This window comes from Schistocerca nitens, chromosome 1 (assembly GCF_023898315.1).
Source record: "Schistocerca nitens isolate TAMUIC-IGC-003100 chromosome 1, iqSchNite1.1, whole genome shotgun sequence".
In the NCBI taxonomy this organism is placed as follows: Eukaryota; Metazoa; Arthropoda; class Insecta; order Orthoptera; family Acrididae; genus Schistocerca; species Schistocerca nitens.
Genome location: NC_064614.1, coordinates 981,106,873 through 981,127,578, shown reverse-complemented (window position 1 = coordinate 981,127,578; position 20,706 = coordinate 981,106,873). Strand labels below are relative to the sequence as shown.

At 38.2% G+C, this 20,706-nt stretch overlaps 1 protein-coding gene across 1 annotated transcript in view; it reads right to left on the bottom strand.

Annotated features, from left to right (window-relative positions):
• The window catches only part of LOC126195164 (GDP-mannose 4,6 dehydratase), a 75,610-nt gene that overhangs the window by 12,885 nt on the left and 42,019 nt on the right, over positions 1-20,706 (bottom strand). Inside the window, exon 6 of the mRNA XM_049933678.1 lies at positions 1,389-1,457. Coding sequence (XP_049789635.1) covers positions 1,389-1,457 — 69 coding nt within the window. The remainder of the gene's footprint in view (positions 1-1,388; positions 1,458-20,706) is intronic.

Below are 20,706 nucleotides of genomic sequence, written 5' to 3'. Positions count from 1 at the left end.
ATCAAACAATTGTTATTGTCATCTTCATAAAACCTAATAATCTTTTCAATTCTCATACATTCTCTGTCTATTCCATTTTCTGCTTGTGACATAAGCATATGCACCTGAGCTATTGTCATCAGTTTTGCTTTGCTGTCAGTTCTGACAAGAACAACTCTGTCACTGAACTGTTCACAGTAGCTCACTCTCTGAACCACCTTCTTATTTGTAAGTAATCCCACTGTTGTTATACCATTTTGTGCTACTGTTGATATTACCCTATATTCAACTGACCAGAAAATACTTATCTTCTTTCAATTTCACCTCAATGACTCCCCATTATATCTAAAACCAGCATTTGAATTTTCTTTTCAGATTTTCTAGTTTTCCTACAACATTCAAATTTATGATATTCCACACTCTGATTCATATAATGTTATTCTTTTATTTGTTAATAAGTCTTTTTCTCATGGTTACCTCCTCCTCCGCAGTACCCTCCTGGAGGTCCGAATGCGGGACAAATCCAGTATATTTTTCCCAATGGAAAAATCATTATGACACTTTTTCAATTACAGGCCACATGTCCTGTGTATACACCTTTTGTTCTTTAATGCAGTTGTTTCCATTGCCTACTGCAACCTCAAGCCATTGAACATTATTGATTTTTGTGCCTTTTAGAACAGTTTCCCACCCAAGGGCAAGAAAGTGACTCAAATCAGTGTCTTCTCCTTCACCCTCTTTGAAAAAGTTGTTGGCAGAATGAACGTGACTCCTTGTATCAAAAGTCTTCAGCTGCCATCGCTTATACAAACATAAGAAAGTTTGCACTGGAGGGACCCATTCTGGTCTCTTGCATTACATTCCTGACATATTTGGATCATGTCTTCAAATGAGAAATAACATAAGCAAAATAAAGTTAATCTGAGAGTCTGGTCAAATCAAAAATATTTAGAAATTCTGAAATAAAGCCTTGGCCCAATATACTTAGAAAGCCATATTTTTTTCAAACTGAATACTTCTCATAGTTAGATGTGGCAACTATAGAGCTCTTCCATACCTGCTGGGACACTAATAACAGAAACAACATTTTTGAAAGAATCATTTTATATATTTCATCACATTTCAGTCTACCCTTTCCACAAGTAAAGATATTAGAAAGGACTAGACTACAACTAAGACTGCATGAACTGTATGTTAGGGAGGAAGGAAAATGCTTTGGTAGGAAAGCAATCAGTCTTTTTTAGATGATGTGTTAACTGTAATCATTGCTTACGTAACAAATGTTAAAATGTACCTGGGAAAATCAAACTTTTTATGTAAATTATGGCTCACAAAAAAGGTATTTTTGGAATGTTTTCATTGTAACATATAACTATGACAATATGTAAATTTAACAGCTTTAACCTTACTTTGAAAGTGACTTTTGGCTTCCAACCAAATTTCTCTCGAGCTTTACTAGGGTCACCAAGGAGTAAATCCTGTAAGGAAGAACACAAAACACATCTAAAAGTGTTTAGTTTCAAAGTTTTAATGCACTTCTAAATTAGGACAATATCAGGTACATTTAATAAACATGACAAAACAAAACAATATGTCATAAAGATGATATACTACTTCTCTAAGTAACTTAATCTGTGAAAGGAAACTGATCATCACTTGCCAAGCAAAACAATTCACCATTAATATACAGGAAATAAAGCTGTCATCAAATGGGAGGTTGCCTTAAAGATCATAGCTCTTCAAATATAATAAAGAAATAATGTTATGCATCCAGGTTTGGATTAATTTGTAAGTGTTTCAATTATTACACTAAAATATCAACAAATTTATTTCCACACAATATTTCATGGTGCCACAGAAAAGTTATTCTTAACCAAAATGTGTGTAAAAGTTTTGATGCTCATATATCTGACAAACTGGAGCTTGGTCTGACAAAGATGGCATTCCCATAATGGCAAATAACAGATAGTAATCTGGCTAATTACTGATCATATAAATGGTAGTGTGAAATCTCTATACTTCAGTTACTTTCATATTGATGGAGAGTAAATAATATATATCTATATTTATAGGAAACTATTCCACACTGAAACAAATTGCAAAGGTAGAGCAGACAGAAAAATAGTTAACAAAATTCTGCTTCTAAGACAAAATTTTTATTTTCAGGATACAAAAATGAAAAGAAAAAGTTGTTTGAAAAATATGAATAGTGGTGCAGCTAAGATCAAAGCCTGTCTGGGTCATACAGTCCGGAAGGTGAAATCGAGCCTCATCACTCATAAAATACATTGTATAATAAAGTTCACCAGCCGCAATATTTTTAAAGCTTCTCACAATATTTAACTCTCATTTCTTTATCAAATGGAAGTAATGTCTTTCAGATGAAAGAACTGAAGTACAGAAGGATAAGATGTATGTTTAACACCTGACAGTAGCGAAATCTGCCTGATAAGACATTTCTGCAGTAGCAGTAATTTTCTGCAAAATGTTTGCAACCACATCTAGAGTTTGAAATGAAGATTTACAGTGACACTTAGAATTAGACACATTGCCTCTGGACCACCATTTTGTTATCAAAATGGTTCAAATGGCTCTGAGCACTATGGGACTTAACATCTATGGTCATCAGTCCCCTAGAACTTAGAACTACTTAAACCTAACTAACCTAAGGACATCACACAACACCCAGCCATCACGAGGCAGAGAAAATCCCTGACCCCGCCGGGAATCGAACCCGGGAACCCGGGCGTGGGAAACGAGAACGCTACCGCACGACCACGAGATGCGGGCATTTTGTTATCACTTTCATGCAACAACTAAGGCTTTGATAATTAACCACACCTCCCCCATTATAAGCAGGAAATAGTAAATACACAGCATGATGCTTACAGAGTGGGGCCACTTAGTCTTACAGTAAGGAACAGAGCACGTAGCCCAGGGCATCTTGAGTGACATGCAAGGGAACAAAATCAAAAATCTGTTTTATCCTCTTATTTGTACATATATTTGCAACTCATCAACACTAGAGCTTGTCCACCACACATCAAAAAATTACATCACATGACAAAATTTTGTGTCCTGTGGCCAAAACCAGTTCAAACTATCACAGAGTTCTTCTATTTTGAATTAATTTAAAGTGGGATGCTTTGTTCTGTTGCTATTGTTGTTGTTGTTGTTGTTGTTGTCTTCAGTACAAACACGGTTTGATGCAGCTCACCTGAATCAGTACAGCCTCATCGGTTATTAGATGTACCCATCTAATCCCATCCTGCCTTAGCAACACATTTCAAAAGTTCCTATTGTCTTCTATAAGGCAGGGGGAATTGTAGAGAAATCCATCCTCCTGGGGGAAAAATCCTGAGAGCAAATCCTGCTAGCCCAGTAGCAGAACCTGCGCAGTGCCAGTAACGTCACCAGGGGGCATTTATAAATACCAAAAATCTTACAAGCATGCCCCAGAAAAGGATGGAAGCTAGACAGGTTAGTTAAGAAGTCAGCACATAGAATGTTAGAGGTCTGTCAAAATTGCAGTGTCAGAGTTGGAGGAATATCAAGTTGTTGTCTCAGCATTACAAGAAACTATATGGTGTCGAGAAGGAATTTTACAAGAGAATAAAGCAGTAATTCTTCATGGAGGCTGCAGAGAGGATGGAAGGCATGAACATGGAACAGCATTTGTAGTGAGTGACTGTTTGTTAATCCAAGTGAAGAGTTTCAGTGCAAAAAGCAAGACAGTGTCATGTCTCACTATAGTAGTAGAAATCAGTATAAAGGCATGGTATCACAAAGGTAATAGTACAAAAGCTGAACCACACATGTATCAGATTTGCTATGAAAGTAGTAAATACATATAAGACAAACAATCAAGACAGAATTACATAGTTTCTTTCATAACATGAGTAACTGCATAAAGCATCCGCATTTCCTGGGTGGAAATTGGTATAAAGGCACCCACTGTCCTGTTGTGTTACTGCACTGTTAGTACTTCGTCCAATCTTTGTTCTTGCTAATTATCTCAGCAATTCTCTTTGGCATTGATTTTGTTAGATTCGGTGACACTTGCAGCAAAATTGTCAGCCTCTCCTTTTGTGTTGTTCTTTTCAGCTCATATACGACCTCAAATTGACTTCCATTGCGATAACACACCTTGCTGGTATTCCACAAAGGTTTTGCATGTGGTTCAAATCCATGCTACGTGCAGGCCAGGCCAAGACATCGATATCTTTATCTTCAAACCAGAAACATACAGAGATGCATTATCTTGATAAAACATTAGACTTTCGTTCCCTAAGTCCTCATACATTCTAATCAACTCTGTCTATAGCATCTTATCGTACATGTCAGAGATGATTCTAGTGTTCAGCCAATGAACTTGTGACTTACCTCTATCATAGGAGGCTGCCCAAATCATAACATTTCCACCATCAAAATTTCTTTGACTTCTTACCTGCTGCTCTGTTCTCAGATCATGCCAATAATATTGAAATCCATACTGACCCCTTAAATTAAACTACTTCTCATCACTGAAGATCACTTTAACTCAATGTGAAGTTCATGATGCATGTTTTTCAATACACTCCACTCCAGTCTGTTTATGTTTGGGTGTTAGAGTGGGTTTCCGCAGTCATTTCTTGAATGCAAGATGTTTGTCATGTGACAAAATTTGTCATACACATTTGGCAGTTAGTGGCAACATTAAGTCAGTAACAAGTTGAGAAGAATATCAGTTTGTGGCCCTTGCTTTATGCAAAAGTAACCCTTTCTATGCTTCAGATAATTTTCTACTCTGCCCATATTTTCTGTTCTGTCCATATCATGAAGCCAATCTAACGAAATTATCAATCACTGTACTTGAATAGCTCAACTTCTTGGCAATTTGATGATTAGAGTGTCCCATTTCATTTTACATACCGATTTTTGCTTTTACATCACATGATAATTGTTTTTCGAATGGCACTGTCACAATTGTGATTTACCCACACACAATATACACTATCACTAAAGGTGTCTGTTTTCTATCTGCAGTAAAAGATACATACACATACTAACATCACACAGTCAGAGTCAACTGCCTTCATACTGAGTTCCACCCTCTACCACATGAATCACTGATGTCTTGTTATATAACATACTACAGACATTGTAGTGCTTCGAGAATTTCTGCATAAATTCTAGAATCACTCGGCCTTCTACCGTCTCGTACACATGATACTTTAAATATAAGTGTGAGAGAGCCTATCTATTGTGAGTCGCCTGTCTGTCTGCGCAGGTCCAAAGTATGTAATAAGAAGACCATAGATATGGCGGTCAAACGGCACCAACAATTGTTTGCTGGTTGCGCTATGGAAGCCGTAGTGAAAGAACAAGGAGTGTGTGTGTATTCTGTGCTGTTTTATAGCTTTGACTGTTGTAGTGGAAAAAAAAGAACAGTTCAGATATTGTTGATTATTGTTCATTTTGGACATGGAGAGGATAAGATGTGTGTTCAGATTCAGAATGAGAATGGACTTGGGTTTTAAGCCAACCTTTTCTTATGTGTAAATGAACTCTGTTTTTTAGCCTTTGGACACGCGAAGAGACTTACTTGATAGTGTTTGCTGATGTGGTAAATGAGTTTTGTAAAAATTTGATGTTCAAATATACGTCATGAAATGAGGCAAAAGAAACTGCGTACATCTGCTTATTTTTGTAAGTAGAAAGAGTCTTCAGAAATTCCTGTTCCTAGCAGATATACTTCAGAGAAGAAGAGAAAAGGAAGTTGCAGCAGCAAGCTAACCAGCAAGGAACATTGGCTTACCATCTCAAGTAGGTCGTATCATTAAAGAAGTGGGAGTTTACACACATACTTCACCACTTTAAGTCATCCAAAGTGTTAGAACGTGGTGACCTGTGTGAAAGGACAGAAGAAAACAGGAATTCTGAGCCGAAAACAAGATAAGCAACTGAGCATAACAAGACAAAAGAACCAGTTCACGGAATTGGATTCAGTCTGAAGCAGATAATGTTCTCAAAAAATCTGTCAGTTAAGACCAAACTTAAAAGTCTAAAAGGGTAGTATTGGTGGTGTTATATGGGACAAAAAAAAAGAAGAAAATTAAGGGAACCTACTGATCTTTGAATGGAAAACCATGACAAAGATATATGGACCTATCTGCAAAGAGAACACCTGAAGATGAGGAAAGAACCAGAAACTGTATGACAGCAGAAGGACCTTCAGCAGATGGGTGTGCATTAGCACTGGATCCAAAGTGCACTAGATCATCTATGGAGGAACCTAAAATTCCAAAGATTGTAACCCAGTCAATATTTTCAAAGCTTTCTCCAGATTTACAAATGCTATAAATATAGGTTTGCCATTATTTTCATTGCATATACCTACGTTTCCTTCCTGAGGTCAGTTTCCACCAATTTTTCATTCATCTGTAAGCAATTTATGCCAGTATATTGCATTCGCGAATTATTAAACTGCCTTCTTTGGAATTTTAATTATTCTCTTGTTCTATCACCATTTGTTTTCTTGCACTTCTTTTCAGTCTTTAAATAAAATTATGACATATTCATGTGATTCATTTATATGCTTGAAATGAGAACAGAGTAGTACATTGGAGATGAAGAGAGATTTGTGAAAACAGTAACGGTACACATATTCCTTAAATGAGCATGTGATCATTATGGATTTTTGTAAATGAAATACTATATTACAATCAGTTCATTGCTGCTGGTCTCCATTTTTCTTTCATATACTGACATTGTAGGGACACTTTCATTCATTTGTGTTTACCATGTCCTTGCTTCTTTTCACATGCAGTTAGCCAATATCCGATGAAGGGACTGGGTCACATGTGAAATGCTGACACTTAACAATTCATGACGAATGAAAGCAATGATCACAGAGTCTCAGCTTGGAAATTAATTATCTGTTGATATCAGATTCCTGTAATAAAATAGTTGTATCCAAAATAACTGATGATGGTCAAAGTAGAGAGGATATAAAATGTAGACTGGCAATGGCAAGGAAAGCATTTCTGAAGAAGAGAAATTTGTTAACATAGAGTATAGATTTAACTGTCAGGAAGTCGTTTCTGAAAGTATTTGTATGGAGTGTAGCCATGTATGGAAGTGAAACATGGACGATAAATAGTTTGGACAAGAAGGGAATAGAAGCTTTCGAGAATAGAGAACAGAAGCTTTCAAAATGTGGTGCTACAGAAGAATGCTGAAGATTAGGTGGGTAGATCACATAACTAATGAGGAGGTATTGAATAGAATTGGGGAGAAGAGGAGTTTGTGGCACAACTTGACAAGAAGAAGGGACCGGTTGGTAGGACATGTTCTGAGGCATCAAGGGATCACCAATTTAGTACTGGAGGGCAGCGTTGAGGGTAAAAATCGTAGAGGGAGACCAAGAGATGAATACACTAAGCAGATTCAGAAGGATGTAGGTTGCAGTAAGTACTGGGAGATGAAGAAGCTTGCACAGGGTAGAGTAGCATGGAGAGCTGCATCAAACCAGTCTCAGGACTGAAGACCACAACAACAACAACAATCCACTCATATAATTTCCAAATCATTTTTGAATCAGAAACATCAAACGAACAAAAGATCCAGTACAAATTGAATGAATAATCAGACAGACAGACAGAGAGAGAGAGAGAGAGAGAGAGAGGGTGAATAGCATGAAGGAGTATGTCAAAACACATTAAATGGATAAAGGAAATATATGCATCACACCCGCAAATGATAGCCGATTTTGACAATATGCTCCAACGAGGAGAGAGTGGTGTTTGGAATCAGAAGAATTCTAAGCCCTTCAAAGAACACAATGTAGAATATATTAAAGCCATTGTACTCTGTCATACTACATGATCACAACACTGGGAACCGGTATTAGACCAGTGTATTTAATGCTGTACCACTTCATATTGTTCCAAACCTACAAATCTTATGCTTTCAATGATCAATTCATTTTTTACAAATAAAATATTTACAACTGCACGTGAATTATCCAGCATCTGAGACTCTGGAGAAAACAGTGAAGACATGTTTTCCTTCAGGAAAGATAGATGGTATTTTTATGGGGAAATGTTATACTTTTAGATAAAGCCTAAATTGTGATTATTATGCTACAAAAAAGGGAAACCACAGTACAAGCACAACCCATTACCTGCATTTTCAAAGATATGCAATTTTGATTTTACATCCAGTATCGTCACCTGTTAGTAGTAAGCAGAAGCAGTAAAGCCTTAGCACATCTAAATGTGCATTTTCTCTCACCTTTGTCAATATGTATTTTGTCAGTTCATGACAGTAAAGATGTGAAGTTGTACTGGACAGGGTCTGTATTTAAAATGTCAGGTAAAAGGAAAGATAGTATACCTGTCAAGGGAAAGGTGTGTACGAAGGTCATATTCATTAGAAACAATGTTAGAAGTTTTGGATCACTGTGACAGAGATGAGGGTATTGTTGACATCCAGCGAGCTCAGGGATGTAGTAAATCTTCTGTGCGAACTATTTGTGACAATGCAGAATCAGTTCAAAAACTTCAGTTGGTTTCAGTGAGAGTACAGTGATCAAATCTTGCTCAGAGGCAATGGAAAGAATGTAAAAAATCTAATGGATTGAGCACCACAACAAACAGCACAAGCATCTCTCTAGATCTACTATTCAAACTAAAGCTTGTATGCAGATTTAATGAAAGAAGGGGATGACCCAGCACCTTTCTTGGGCACCTCAGATTGGTTTGATCACTTCAAGCATCATTTTTGATTTCACAACTTTAAAATGAGAAGAGGTGGCTGCAGCAGATAAGGTTGGAGCTGAGGAAAATATGAAGAGGTTCAAAGAAACTGACAGAAAAACACTATACGGCAAAGTAGGTTCTCAACCTTGGTGAAACAAACTTATTTTAGAAACAAACACCTAGCCGCACTCATTTCTATACAAGACAAAACAGGACCTGTATTTATGGCTTCCAAGGACTGTTGCACCCTTCTTTTCACTGGAAATGCTGCATCGGATTACAAATTAAAACCCGTTATGACCTATCACTCTCAAAATCCTAGCGCACTATACTACTGTGATAAGAGCAGGCTGGGAGTTTATTGGAGATGGAATGAGAAAGGTTGGATGACATCTGTTATTTTCAGCGACTATTTGTTAATGAACAGAAAATTGAAGACCTACTGTGAAAAAGAAAAAAATCCTTTCAAAATTCTTCTCCTCCTTGATAATGTTCACAGCCACTCACTTTCCTTTACTGGTTCAAATAAAAACAATGAAGTCCAGTTTTTGTCATCAAACACTACATCTGTCCTGCAATCCATGGACCTGGGAGTTACTTCTACATTCATTTCACATCACCGTTTCAATAAGAGAAATTGCAGACTTAGCACGGGCAGATTGGATCATGTGACTGCCTCAGTTCTCTCTTTGAGGATCCGAGCAAGGAAGATTTGATACACGTTTTTCTTCATGGGACATACACAACTGTTACTCATTGTCAATAATAAAATCTGCTACAGTAGTAAAAATTATTTATTTCTTAAATGGAAAGTGCTACCAGGTTTTAGGACACATGTCCCATCTTCAGGTGCATCTGCAGAATTTTTAAAAGAACAACAATACCTATATACATGGTTAAAATAGTAAATCTAAAGAGAACCAGCAGAAATACTTTTTAAAAAAAACCTATACACACATTAAAATGTGAGTCCACAAAGGCTGCCTAACTAAGGTTAAAATAGATTACAATATATAAAAATGGTGCCTCCCTGGTACATGACAGGCAAGAAGAGAATATCCTCTTCAATTCTAGGTCTGCAAGAAAGCCTCTTACAGAGGACGACCTACATAAAAGGATAAAGTTTCCCATTGGAGGAGCAGAAGAGTGGAAACCATTGTTAAATGGAATAAAATATATAAAGAACTCATGGTAGCTTTCAGTGTTAATTAAGAAGAAACAGAAGTCAAAGAAGGTCAGACTGTTAGAAAGCTGACAAAAAACTAAGAGAACTGTGGAGGCCTTCAGAATGATCAATGCTCCAATGACAATTTTTGAAGAACATGATCCTGAAGATGTAAGGAATACAATAGTGAAGCAAAAAGTTGTACATTAACTTAAATGTTATAAAGAGTTGTACAGTAAACTGGTGGTGAAGACTACAAGAGTGATGAACATTTCTTTACAAAATGAATGCCCAGCACCTAGTGAGAGCACTTTACCTACAAAGGAAATTTGACACGGAAACTGAACTGGCTATAGCACCCATAGATTCTTCCCATGTACATGAAACACAGCCCATTTAGAACTAGGTGGACTTAATGGATGTGATTGTAGTGTATTGCTGTGTGTCTCACTATTAAGTACTTAAGTGTATAAATCTTGTATTAAAATGTGTTTCAGAAATACATTAATGTTTATTTTTGGTAAACTCTTCTATTTTAAACTTAATAAGTGGGTAGATGACAACCTAATCCCATATTTTATATATAAAATGACTCTCAATTTACATAAATTCAGAGGGCACAGCAATTCTGCGTAACGTAATTATCTTTTACAACGAGATTTACCTGTACAAATCTGCCATAAAAAGCCTTAATATAATACAGAAAAAGTTAGTTTACTTCATATTCCACATTAACTAACATTTAATAATTATTAAATTGTCATAATTTACTTAAATACATTAACAAACAAGAGTAGAGTTCTTTGATGCACAATAAACTTTCGTGGACTGAATATTAATGAAGGGACAAACATGTTTACCACACTTAAGCTTGAGCTTGTAAACATTAGCAGATGGTGCAAGATTACACTGCACCATTAACAAGATGGCTGGGCAGAGCTTTCTGCAAATAAGTACAGAGTAAACAGGTATGTTTTGAGACTCATGTTCTGATAAAAAGAATTCTACACAGTGAAGTTAATATTTGCCACAAGATGGCTTGTTCATGACATCTTAATAACTCTCAAATTGTTGAAAATTTTTTCTTCTCTGGCAACTGGGTTATAATGCAAGATGGCATTGACACTTTGTAATACAAAATTCTTTGGTAATATTATTTTCCTACTACAGGTACAAAAAGTATTAGAAAGCTACTTCCAAATGACGTCAACATGATGGTATGTTTTATTACCAACGATGACATTCTGTGTAGTTTCTAAGAAAACATGCTACAATGCTAATATGAGCTTCATTTTATTCAGGATGCAACAAAAATTTTCTTAACCAATGAAAGACATATGACAACATAATGGCCATGTTTCACGACAACAGATTATCTAGCACAACCTAAGTTTTCAATCCGTTGTTAATATCTATACCAACATTTGAAGCTAACTTCGCAATACTTATTATACAGTAACCTTTGTCATAAACTATTATAATGCAGCAGCACAAATATTTAAAACAGTTCCTGATTTTCTCTCTTTTAATGCCTTGCTGGGTTTATGACAAAGAGGGTTCCTCTGTGTAAAGTGTATGGTCTTTTATATTTACAGTAGGAACAATGATTTAAAGTTGTATATGTGGTGAAAATAATGACTGGAAGAACGCACCAACACACTCATTGAGAACAGAATTCTGTCAAGCGAAGTAACACATAAAAAATGGTAAACTGTTTCATGCAGCTGTTAATATTTTGTTCTTCACTGGAGCATAGCGAATATCTAATCAATTTGCATGTCAACTGAGTGATGCAGTTAATAACAGCGAACAACATATACAAAATTCAGAGCTAATGCACACATCCTGGTGGGTAATGAATATTGTGATGAAACTGCTTTGAAATCTATGCCACAACAGTGTGTTTGTAAACACCAAGCTAACAATAATGACATCATACAATTTTATGAGACATTTAGAGAGAGTTTCAATAAACATTTTCAGACCTGAAAGGAGACACAACCACTGAAAACCCTTTTTGTGCTTAGTACGTTCAGCAATTTAGACATAACAGCAATGATAAATGGTTGTTCTGACCATGATGTTCAAACTTCAACCAAACAATCCAATGTTAGGTATAGTTCACAAAAGAAAAATATGTTAAACAGAACCATTAACAACAATTCAGTTGCTGTGTTTTGAAAAAACACTGCAGATATAACTATGAGACATGGTTTACCAAACTATGCACAAAATTTAAATACATTTTGAAATTTTTTATAGCATTTTGAATTGGTTCTACTAAATAAACAAGAATGAAATTATATGCAAACCTGGCCAATGGATACATCTTCAGGATAGAAAATACATAAGGAAAATCTGGGTTTAGCACTTCATTGACAGTTCGGTCTCAGCATAAGCAAAGGTTGAGGTTCTCACAAGAACCATCCCAGCAATTAACTTCAACATTTTAGGAAAACTAAAGAAAATCTAGATATGGATGGCCAGATGGTTCTGCCCTCTCAAACAGAAGTACTGTGTAGATAATTCAGAGTAAAAACTGCAATCAACAGGTGAAACTTCATTATCATCAGTATTGTATTACCACCAATATTGTAAAATCCTATAGTATTTTATTTAAAAATTTGAAACATTTACTTTCCATACAAGAATTAAAAAAGGGGGGGGAGGGGGGGGAACAAAACCCATGAGGTGTGTGGTGTCACTGCCAGACACCACACTTGCTAGGTGGTAGCTTAAATCGGCCGCGGTCCATTAGTACATGTCGGACCCGCGTGTCGCCACTGTGTGATCGCAGACCGAGCGCCACCACACGGCAGGTCTCGAGAGACGTACGAGAACTCGCCCCAGTTGTACGACGACGTTGCTAGCGACTATACTGACGAAGCCTTTGCTCTCAGTTGCCGAGAGACAGTTAGAATAGCCTTCAGCTAAGTTAATGGCTACGACTTAGCAAGGCGCCAATTGTCACAGTGCATGTATCTTACGAGTCTCATTTGTATAGTCAAGAGAGATGTATCACAAGGATTGATTAAAAGTTAAGTATATTCCAAAACTACGTATTTTCTTTATAGCAGTCATAACGTATCCTGTTCCAGACTTGACGCCAGTCGGTGTGTGTATACGCGTGCCTTTCGGCTTCCTCCTCAGTGTGGCGTGACTAGCTTGTTACGCCACAACAAGGTGAATGATGAGAGTGAGATTGTATATAGTAGTAACTGAGGCAGAAATGACATCACATTGTCATCATTTGCCACTATATTCGATGATTACTTACTGACAGTTATAACAAATATTGAACCAACTAATAAACAACAAAATAAAGATGCATTAGATTTACTTCAACAGTCACTATATACATCACTAATAGAAATTTTGTTTAAAAAGAAACACACCTAAGGAGAGTAAAGAAATAATATGTTTGTTAATAACTACAAATTCTTCTGACAAAGACAATATTTCTAGCAAAGCATTGAAATCTTATGCTGATTTGATGTGACCACCCTAAAGCTATCTTTGTTATCAGTCATTGACAATGTTCATTTCCGACAGGCTTAACTACACCATAGTAACACGCTACTACAAAAGTGGAGGTGAGAAAGTTACCCTCCAATTACACTGACATCTGAATCCATCCAGTCTTTTCCTACTAGAACGTGGTCTAAAACAGAAAACTGTTTCAATTTTCTGCACACAATTTGTCAGTTGCATCTAACTTTGTCTTCCATAACTGATTCTCAAAAGCGAAGCCATGCGTGTAATCACAAACGACAGTCTGGCACAGCTAAAAAAGATGTTTATCCTCTTGGTACTTTCCGCATCTTGGCAAAGCCCTTAACTTTGTGAACAATAAAATTCTATTCAATAAACTAAAACATTAAGGCATCGTAGGTATCACTCCCCCAAAAAGTCTTAACTTCACAACAAATAGCAGGTGGTCATAAGAACAAAATGAGCTACACAATTAAAGCCAAATTCAACAAGTGAAAAACAAAGTATTCAGTCCAAAATACTTTGGTACTGAAGCTGCTACTATTCTTCACCTATGTAAATTGCCTTCTAATGACTTTACACAACTATGCAAGATGTATAATATCTGCTGATTTCACAAGCATATTGTTGATGATCCCAAACAGAACCACCCCAGGCAAAAAACTGATGGTAACTGAAGAGAGCTGCAACAAGTTTGCTACAAATAAATTTAAGTCTTTATCCAAAAGAGACTTCCATTAAACAATTTATAATGCAATAGAACGTCTTCCACATATTATAAACACATTTTAACAATCATTGTTTATTTGGTGTATGGCACTCCATACAGGTTTTCGTTAGAATGGTAACAGTGCAAAGTCAAAAAATAAAAATGCTAAAATACATTAGTTAAAAAATATTACAATGATCATATTATCTGTATTACAGTTCCAAACTGAACCACTTGACCTAGTCATATAGGACAGTGAAATGTGTCCTGGATATGACCTGCTTTGTTGTTACTTCACAACAACATTCGATTGAAATCTAACTGGCTCTATTTATGTAGCATACATACACTTCTTCCATGCCCAGTGCACATACCTTTAGCAGTCTCCATATTTGCTGAGAGAGACCATTGCTGTTTTGGAAGATATGTGCAGAAAAATTTGCTTCCATAACTCCTCTCATTTGTGTTGTGAATCAAACACACTCGTACAAAGATCCACTGAGGTTCTAATACATGCTTTTCAGAACCAAAGTGTCTGAGGAGTGGCTCTGTCTAGGCTTTCATGTACTGGAAGTAGTTGGCCTGATATTTTCCTGAACTGTTGTACCAATTTTTTTCCATCTTCTAAAGAGAGGAGGAGCAATATGCATGACTGTTGGAAGCTGGAACATACAGGTGGACTGAGTACAGCTTGTGATGATTTCGACTGTTGAGTTCAGATAGGTGTCAAGTGTTTGTATACGCCTGCCGTGCAGCCACACAGGTGCTGCACACCTTGCTGTTTTGTGGACAATATCTAAAGCTGAGCAGCACAAGCTGTTTGCAATTGTTCTCACAGAGTCTATAAGATGACTTTCCTTATGGGTACCAACTAAAATGTTGATAAGACATTGATTGAAGATCAAAGACCTATACAGAATAACTTCCATACATTTTGTGGTAGGATAATGTTAAGAAAAGTATCTTAGAAATTCAGTGGTTAGTAAGTCCACTTACTATTAAATAAAATGAAATGTTTAGGTTCCCAGAGTTCAGAGATCACCACTTAATAATGTTTTCACGGGCTCTTCTATACACGTCATCTGCCTGCTATGTCCATGTTGTCAGCTTAATCAAATTGTACTGTTGTGGTTTCTGGCCTGTCAGCAACTTACATGTAGAGGATGGAGCTTAGAGGCAAGCCTTTCTTCAAATGTCTCACTTTTCTGTTATGGTTGCACACAATCTCTTGAAATAGTATGATGATCAATTTTCAAAACAGTAAAAAGCAGCAATCAGTCATCGTTTCCATTCTAGATTTATTAGAGCAGATCCAGATTTCAGTAAGTAACTAGCAATTATCAAAACAGTATTTTTGATTTGTTATACAAGCTATAGTACATCTACACCTGTTGTTCAGGCTCTTGCCACAGTTAATTAAAGACAAAGGAGTAGGTCAGGAAGTTACTGACCAGTTCTACTCCAGAGTGAATGCTACGAATTCTTGAAAAGGGAAGGCAATTTGATGGCATATGTTGACCAGCATATGATTCAATAACTGGGCCAATACCTTATTTGATATAATGTGCAAAAATCTTTAGTCCATGGTTACACATTGCACCATATGGTGCCATTAGGTCTACCATGCTGACAATGTTTCAAGGCCTGCTTAAAGTTTCCCTTTTATTTAGATGGCAACACACATCTTTGCAGCTATTTCTCACATGGCAGCCAGCTTCATCAGCTCGATATGATAACAGTACGTTCACTGATCTTCTCATTTATTCTTGCTATAAATACCTTTTCCCAGAATTTATAGCATTCCCTCTGGAGTAGAACTGCTCAATAACTTTGTGCCCTATTCCTTTGCTTTCCAGGCTTAAGACAGCTAAGATCTTTGTCTTTCCAAATCAGTTAGGAATTGGGTCACTATTACGTATATCAGAGAAGAAATTAGCAATTAATCTCCTTTCACGGGAATCAGTATTAATGGGAAATTCCATATTCTGTCAACTCATGAAGCTTTATTAGTCCTCATTTATTTTCATACCTTGATGCTCTACTTCATTAGAAAGCAGAAATGCTTCAAAAAAACTTCCTTTTGAAGTTACTCAACTTGTGTTTTACCTCTGTGGGTTCATGAAAGATTTGCCTACATGTAAAACTCCTTGGAGTTTGTCAACAGATGAACAAAATTATCTAGAAGCTCAGTCCAGAATGTTTTTCACTTATAAGTATTCCTCATAGTGCTGGCATAAAGATCAGGGCACTGACTTACACGCATGATTTCACTCCCTGATTTATGAAATTATCTACTGGGATAATGCAGGTGAAGTATAGAAAGTATTTATTCAGTTAAAATGAGTAGTAAGAGGATTGTGCGATGTAGATGACTGTATTTGAAGATAAAAATAAGTTTCAGTGTAATTGTGATTTACACAAGCACAATACATGGTTCAAAAATAGGTTCAATGCAGATAGTTCTCCCTCACTTACAGATCATAGTTGGATTCTATATTTCAGCAGAAGGTTCATCAACAAGTTCCCATTGGAAAAACCAAGAACTGGAGACTACCTAAAAGTCTAAAAACATTTAAAATGTGCTTTATTAATTTAATTATCCACACTCAACCGCTGAGGATGTTGTTACATGCTTTACATGAAACTATATTCACCGTTACAAGCATCATTAATGGTTTTTTTTTTTTTTTATAAATATCAATGAGGCCATATAAATATTACATTAGCAGTGAGACATAAACAGCAATTACTTAATATTTAGCAAGGAAATCAGCAGCTGTTTGAATGTAGTGCATTGTTAACATATCTTGCAAGTTTAGTTCCTAACACCAGCTTCTCTTTTGTTAGTGAATACATAGACTAAAGATCCTCCTTCACAATGGGCCTTACAGAACACAGTGAGTGAATGAATGAATGAATGAATGAATGAACCAAGGTCATTACAATGATATGTCTTCACATATTCTTCACTGTAAAAATGAAGTTCTTTTACACAAACAGTTTTCCACTGACATAAACAATACACACACACTCTCTCTCTCTCTCTCTCTCTCTCTCTCTCTCTCTCTCTCTCTCTCTCTCTCCCCCCCCCCCCTCTCTCTCTCTTCTCTCTAAGCAACCTTTCCGGACCACAATCCAAGATAAAAAAAAAGACCCACCATGAAGGAATTATCCAAATGGGACAGAAATCAATAGATGTGATTCACATGTACGCACAAACAAATGATTACAATTTCAGAAAAATTGGACGATTTGTTAAAGAGAAAGAGCTCCACAAATTGAGCAAGTCAATAATGTGTTGACCCACCTCTGGCCTTATGCAAGAAGTTATTCAGCTTGGCACTGACTGATAAAATTGTTGGATGTCCTCCTGAGGGATATCATGCTAAATTCTTTCCAGTTAGTGCTTTATATCAACAAAATCCTGAAATAGTTGGAGGGCCCTGCCCATAACACTCCAAATGATCTCAATTGAGGAGAGATCCAGAGGCCTTGCTGGCCGAGGTAGGGGTTGACAAGCAGTAGAAAGTCTCACCATGTACAGGAGGGTATTATTTTACTGAAATGTAAGCCCAGGATGGCTTGCCATGAAGCGCAACAAAAGGGACGTAGAATATTGTTGACATACTGCTGTACTGCAAGGATGTGGATGACAATCAAAAGGGTCCTGCTATGAAAAGAAGTTGCACCCCTGACTATTTCTATTGGCTGTGAGCCCTAGAATTTCACTAACTGGAATACAATTGTCTTCAGTGGTGAGGCCCATTTTGATCTTAGTCCCCACAACCACTGAAGACATGTCTGGAGATGCTCCAAGCGGTGGTAGCATACCAAACTATCAATACAGCTAGACAACCAGGAGTGATGGTGTAGGATAACATTTCTTTTCTTAGCAGGACCTCTTTGGTTGTCAGCTGTGGCATCCTTACGGCACAGTGGTACGTCAACAATATTCTATGCCCTTCTTTGTTTGTAAGCTACCCTGGGCATACATTTCAGCCCATCCACACATGGTGAGAGTTTCTACCAATGGCCTTTGTTGTTAGCTAACTCTATGTTGGCCAACAAGGTCACTGGATCTCACCCCAACTGAGAACGTTTGGAGCATTATGGGCAGGGTCCTCCAATCATCTCACAATTCTGACAATTTAATGCACCAACTGGACAGCAGTTGTCACGATATCCTCCAGGAGGACATCTTCCAGCTCTTAATCAATGCCAAGTCAAATAACTGCTTCAATATGGGCCAGAAGTGGACCAACACATTATTGACTTGCTCAATTTGTGGAGCTCTTTTCTTGAATAAATCATCCAGTTTTTCTGAAATTATAATCATCTATTTGTATGTACATGTACACCACTTCAACCAGTTTCCATCATCGCATTCAGATAGTTTCTTCGTAGTGCGTCTCCATTTTTTTAGTGTACTTTAACAAAAATAGCTACAATGCTGTAAATTGCATGTTACTTTGTCAACGGTAAGACTGTGGGGTTATTTCTTAACCAAAATAATTTTGTATTTTTGCAGGGACGGATTTGTGCTAAGCATCAGATATCGAAATATAAACTAGGTCAACAAATTTAATGGTCTTTTACATCTACCACTCCTCCAATCATGAAAGCAAAGTAGGAGGAGTTAGGCGATACGTATTAAAAAGTCTGTATGAAAGGAAGGCTGTGAGAGCACTACATAACTGGACCAACTCTTCAATCTGTATGAAATTTTTTTGGTATCTGGCAATACATAACTGAGCAAAAACAGAAGCGTCGTGTACTTTCATTTATTCACATAAATATTGTAGCTTCATTTTCAAAATTACACTCCTGGAAATGGAAAAAAGAACACATTGACACCGGTGTGTCAGACCCACCATACTTGCTCCGGACACTGCGAGAGGGCTGTACAAGCAATGATCACACGCACGGCACAGCGGACACACCAGGAACCGCGGTGTGGGCCATCGAATGGCGCTAGCTGCGCAGCATTTGTGCACCGCCGCCGTCAGTGTCAGCCAGTTTGCCATGGCATACGGAGCTCCATCGCAGTCTTTAACACTGGTAGCATGCCGCGACAGCGTGGACGTGAACCGTATGTGCAGTTGACGGACTTTGAGCGAGGGCGTATAGTGGGCATGCGGGAGGCCGGGTGGACGTACCGCCGAATTGCTCAACATGTGGGGCGTGAGGTCTCCACAGTACATCGATGTTGTCGCCAGTGGTCGGCGGAAGGTGCACGTGCCCGTCGACCTGGGACCGGACCGCAGCGACGCACGGATGCACGCCAAGACCGTAGGATCCTACGCAGTGCCGTAGGGGACCGCACCGCCACTTCCCAGCAAATTAGGGACACTGTTGCTCCTGGGGTATCGGCGAGGACCATTCGCAACCGTCTCCATGAAGCTGGGCTACGGTCCCGCACACCGTTAGGCCGTCTTCCGCTCACGCCCCAACATCGTGCAGCCTGCCTCCAGTGGTGTCGCGACAGGCGTGAATGGAGGGACGAATGGAGACGTGTCGTCTTCAGCGATGAGAGTCGCTTCTGCCTTGGTGCCAATGATGGTCGTATGCGTGTTTGGCGCCGTGCAGGTGAGCGCCACAATCAGGACTGCATACGACCGAGGCACACAGGGCCAACACCCGGCATCATGGTGTGGGGAGCGATCTCCTACACTGGCCGTACACCACTGGTGATCGTCGAGGGGACACTGAATAGTGCACGGTACATCCAAACCGTCATCGAACCCATCGTTCTACCATTCCTAGACCGGCAAGGGAACTTGCTGTTCCAACAGGACAATGCACGTCCGCATGTATCCCGTGCCACCCAACGTGCTCTAGAAGGTGTAAGTCAACTACCCTGGCCAGCAAGATCTCCGGATCTGTCCCCCATTGAGCATGTTTGGGACTGGATGAAGCGTCGTCTCACGCGGTCTGCACGTCCAGCACGAACGCTGGTCCAACTGAGGCGCCAGGTGGAAATGGCATGGCAAGCCATTCCACAGGACTACATCCAGCATCTCTACGATCGTCTCCATGGGAGAATAGCAGCCTGCATTGCTGCGAAAGGTGGATATACACTGTACTAGTGCCGACATTGTGCATGCTCTGTTGCCTGTGTCTATGTGCCTGTGGTTCTGTCAGTGTGATCATGTGATGTATCTGACCCCAGGAATGTGTCAATAAAGTTTCCCCTTCCTGGGGCAATGAATTCACGGTGTTCTTATTTCAATTTCCAGGAGTGTATATCACTTCATATCAAGCAGCAACTTTCTTTCGCAATTTGCCAAATGAGAATATTCAACAATCTTGGCATTCTCCTATCATATCAAATGCTACACTTAATATCTCCTTTTAGTCCAATGTGGTATTAATGCCAAACAATAGTCTTATTCAGTTCTCAAAAAATATTTTAAAAGCTTTCTTGTTTTTGTATTGGCTGCACTCCTGTTTCCTGAAACACTGTTAGGGAACCAAAGACTTTCAGCTGTGCTGCTCAGATCTGCATTTATGTGATCATTTTGCTTCATTCTGCAGATTAGATGAGTGTTTAACTTTACATTTCCGAGCATAAAGAAGCAGCTGCCACTCTTTACAGAATGCTGAAATCTTGTGAGGGTCCA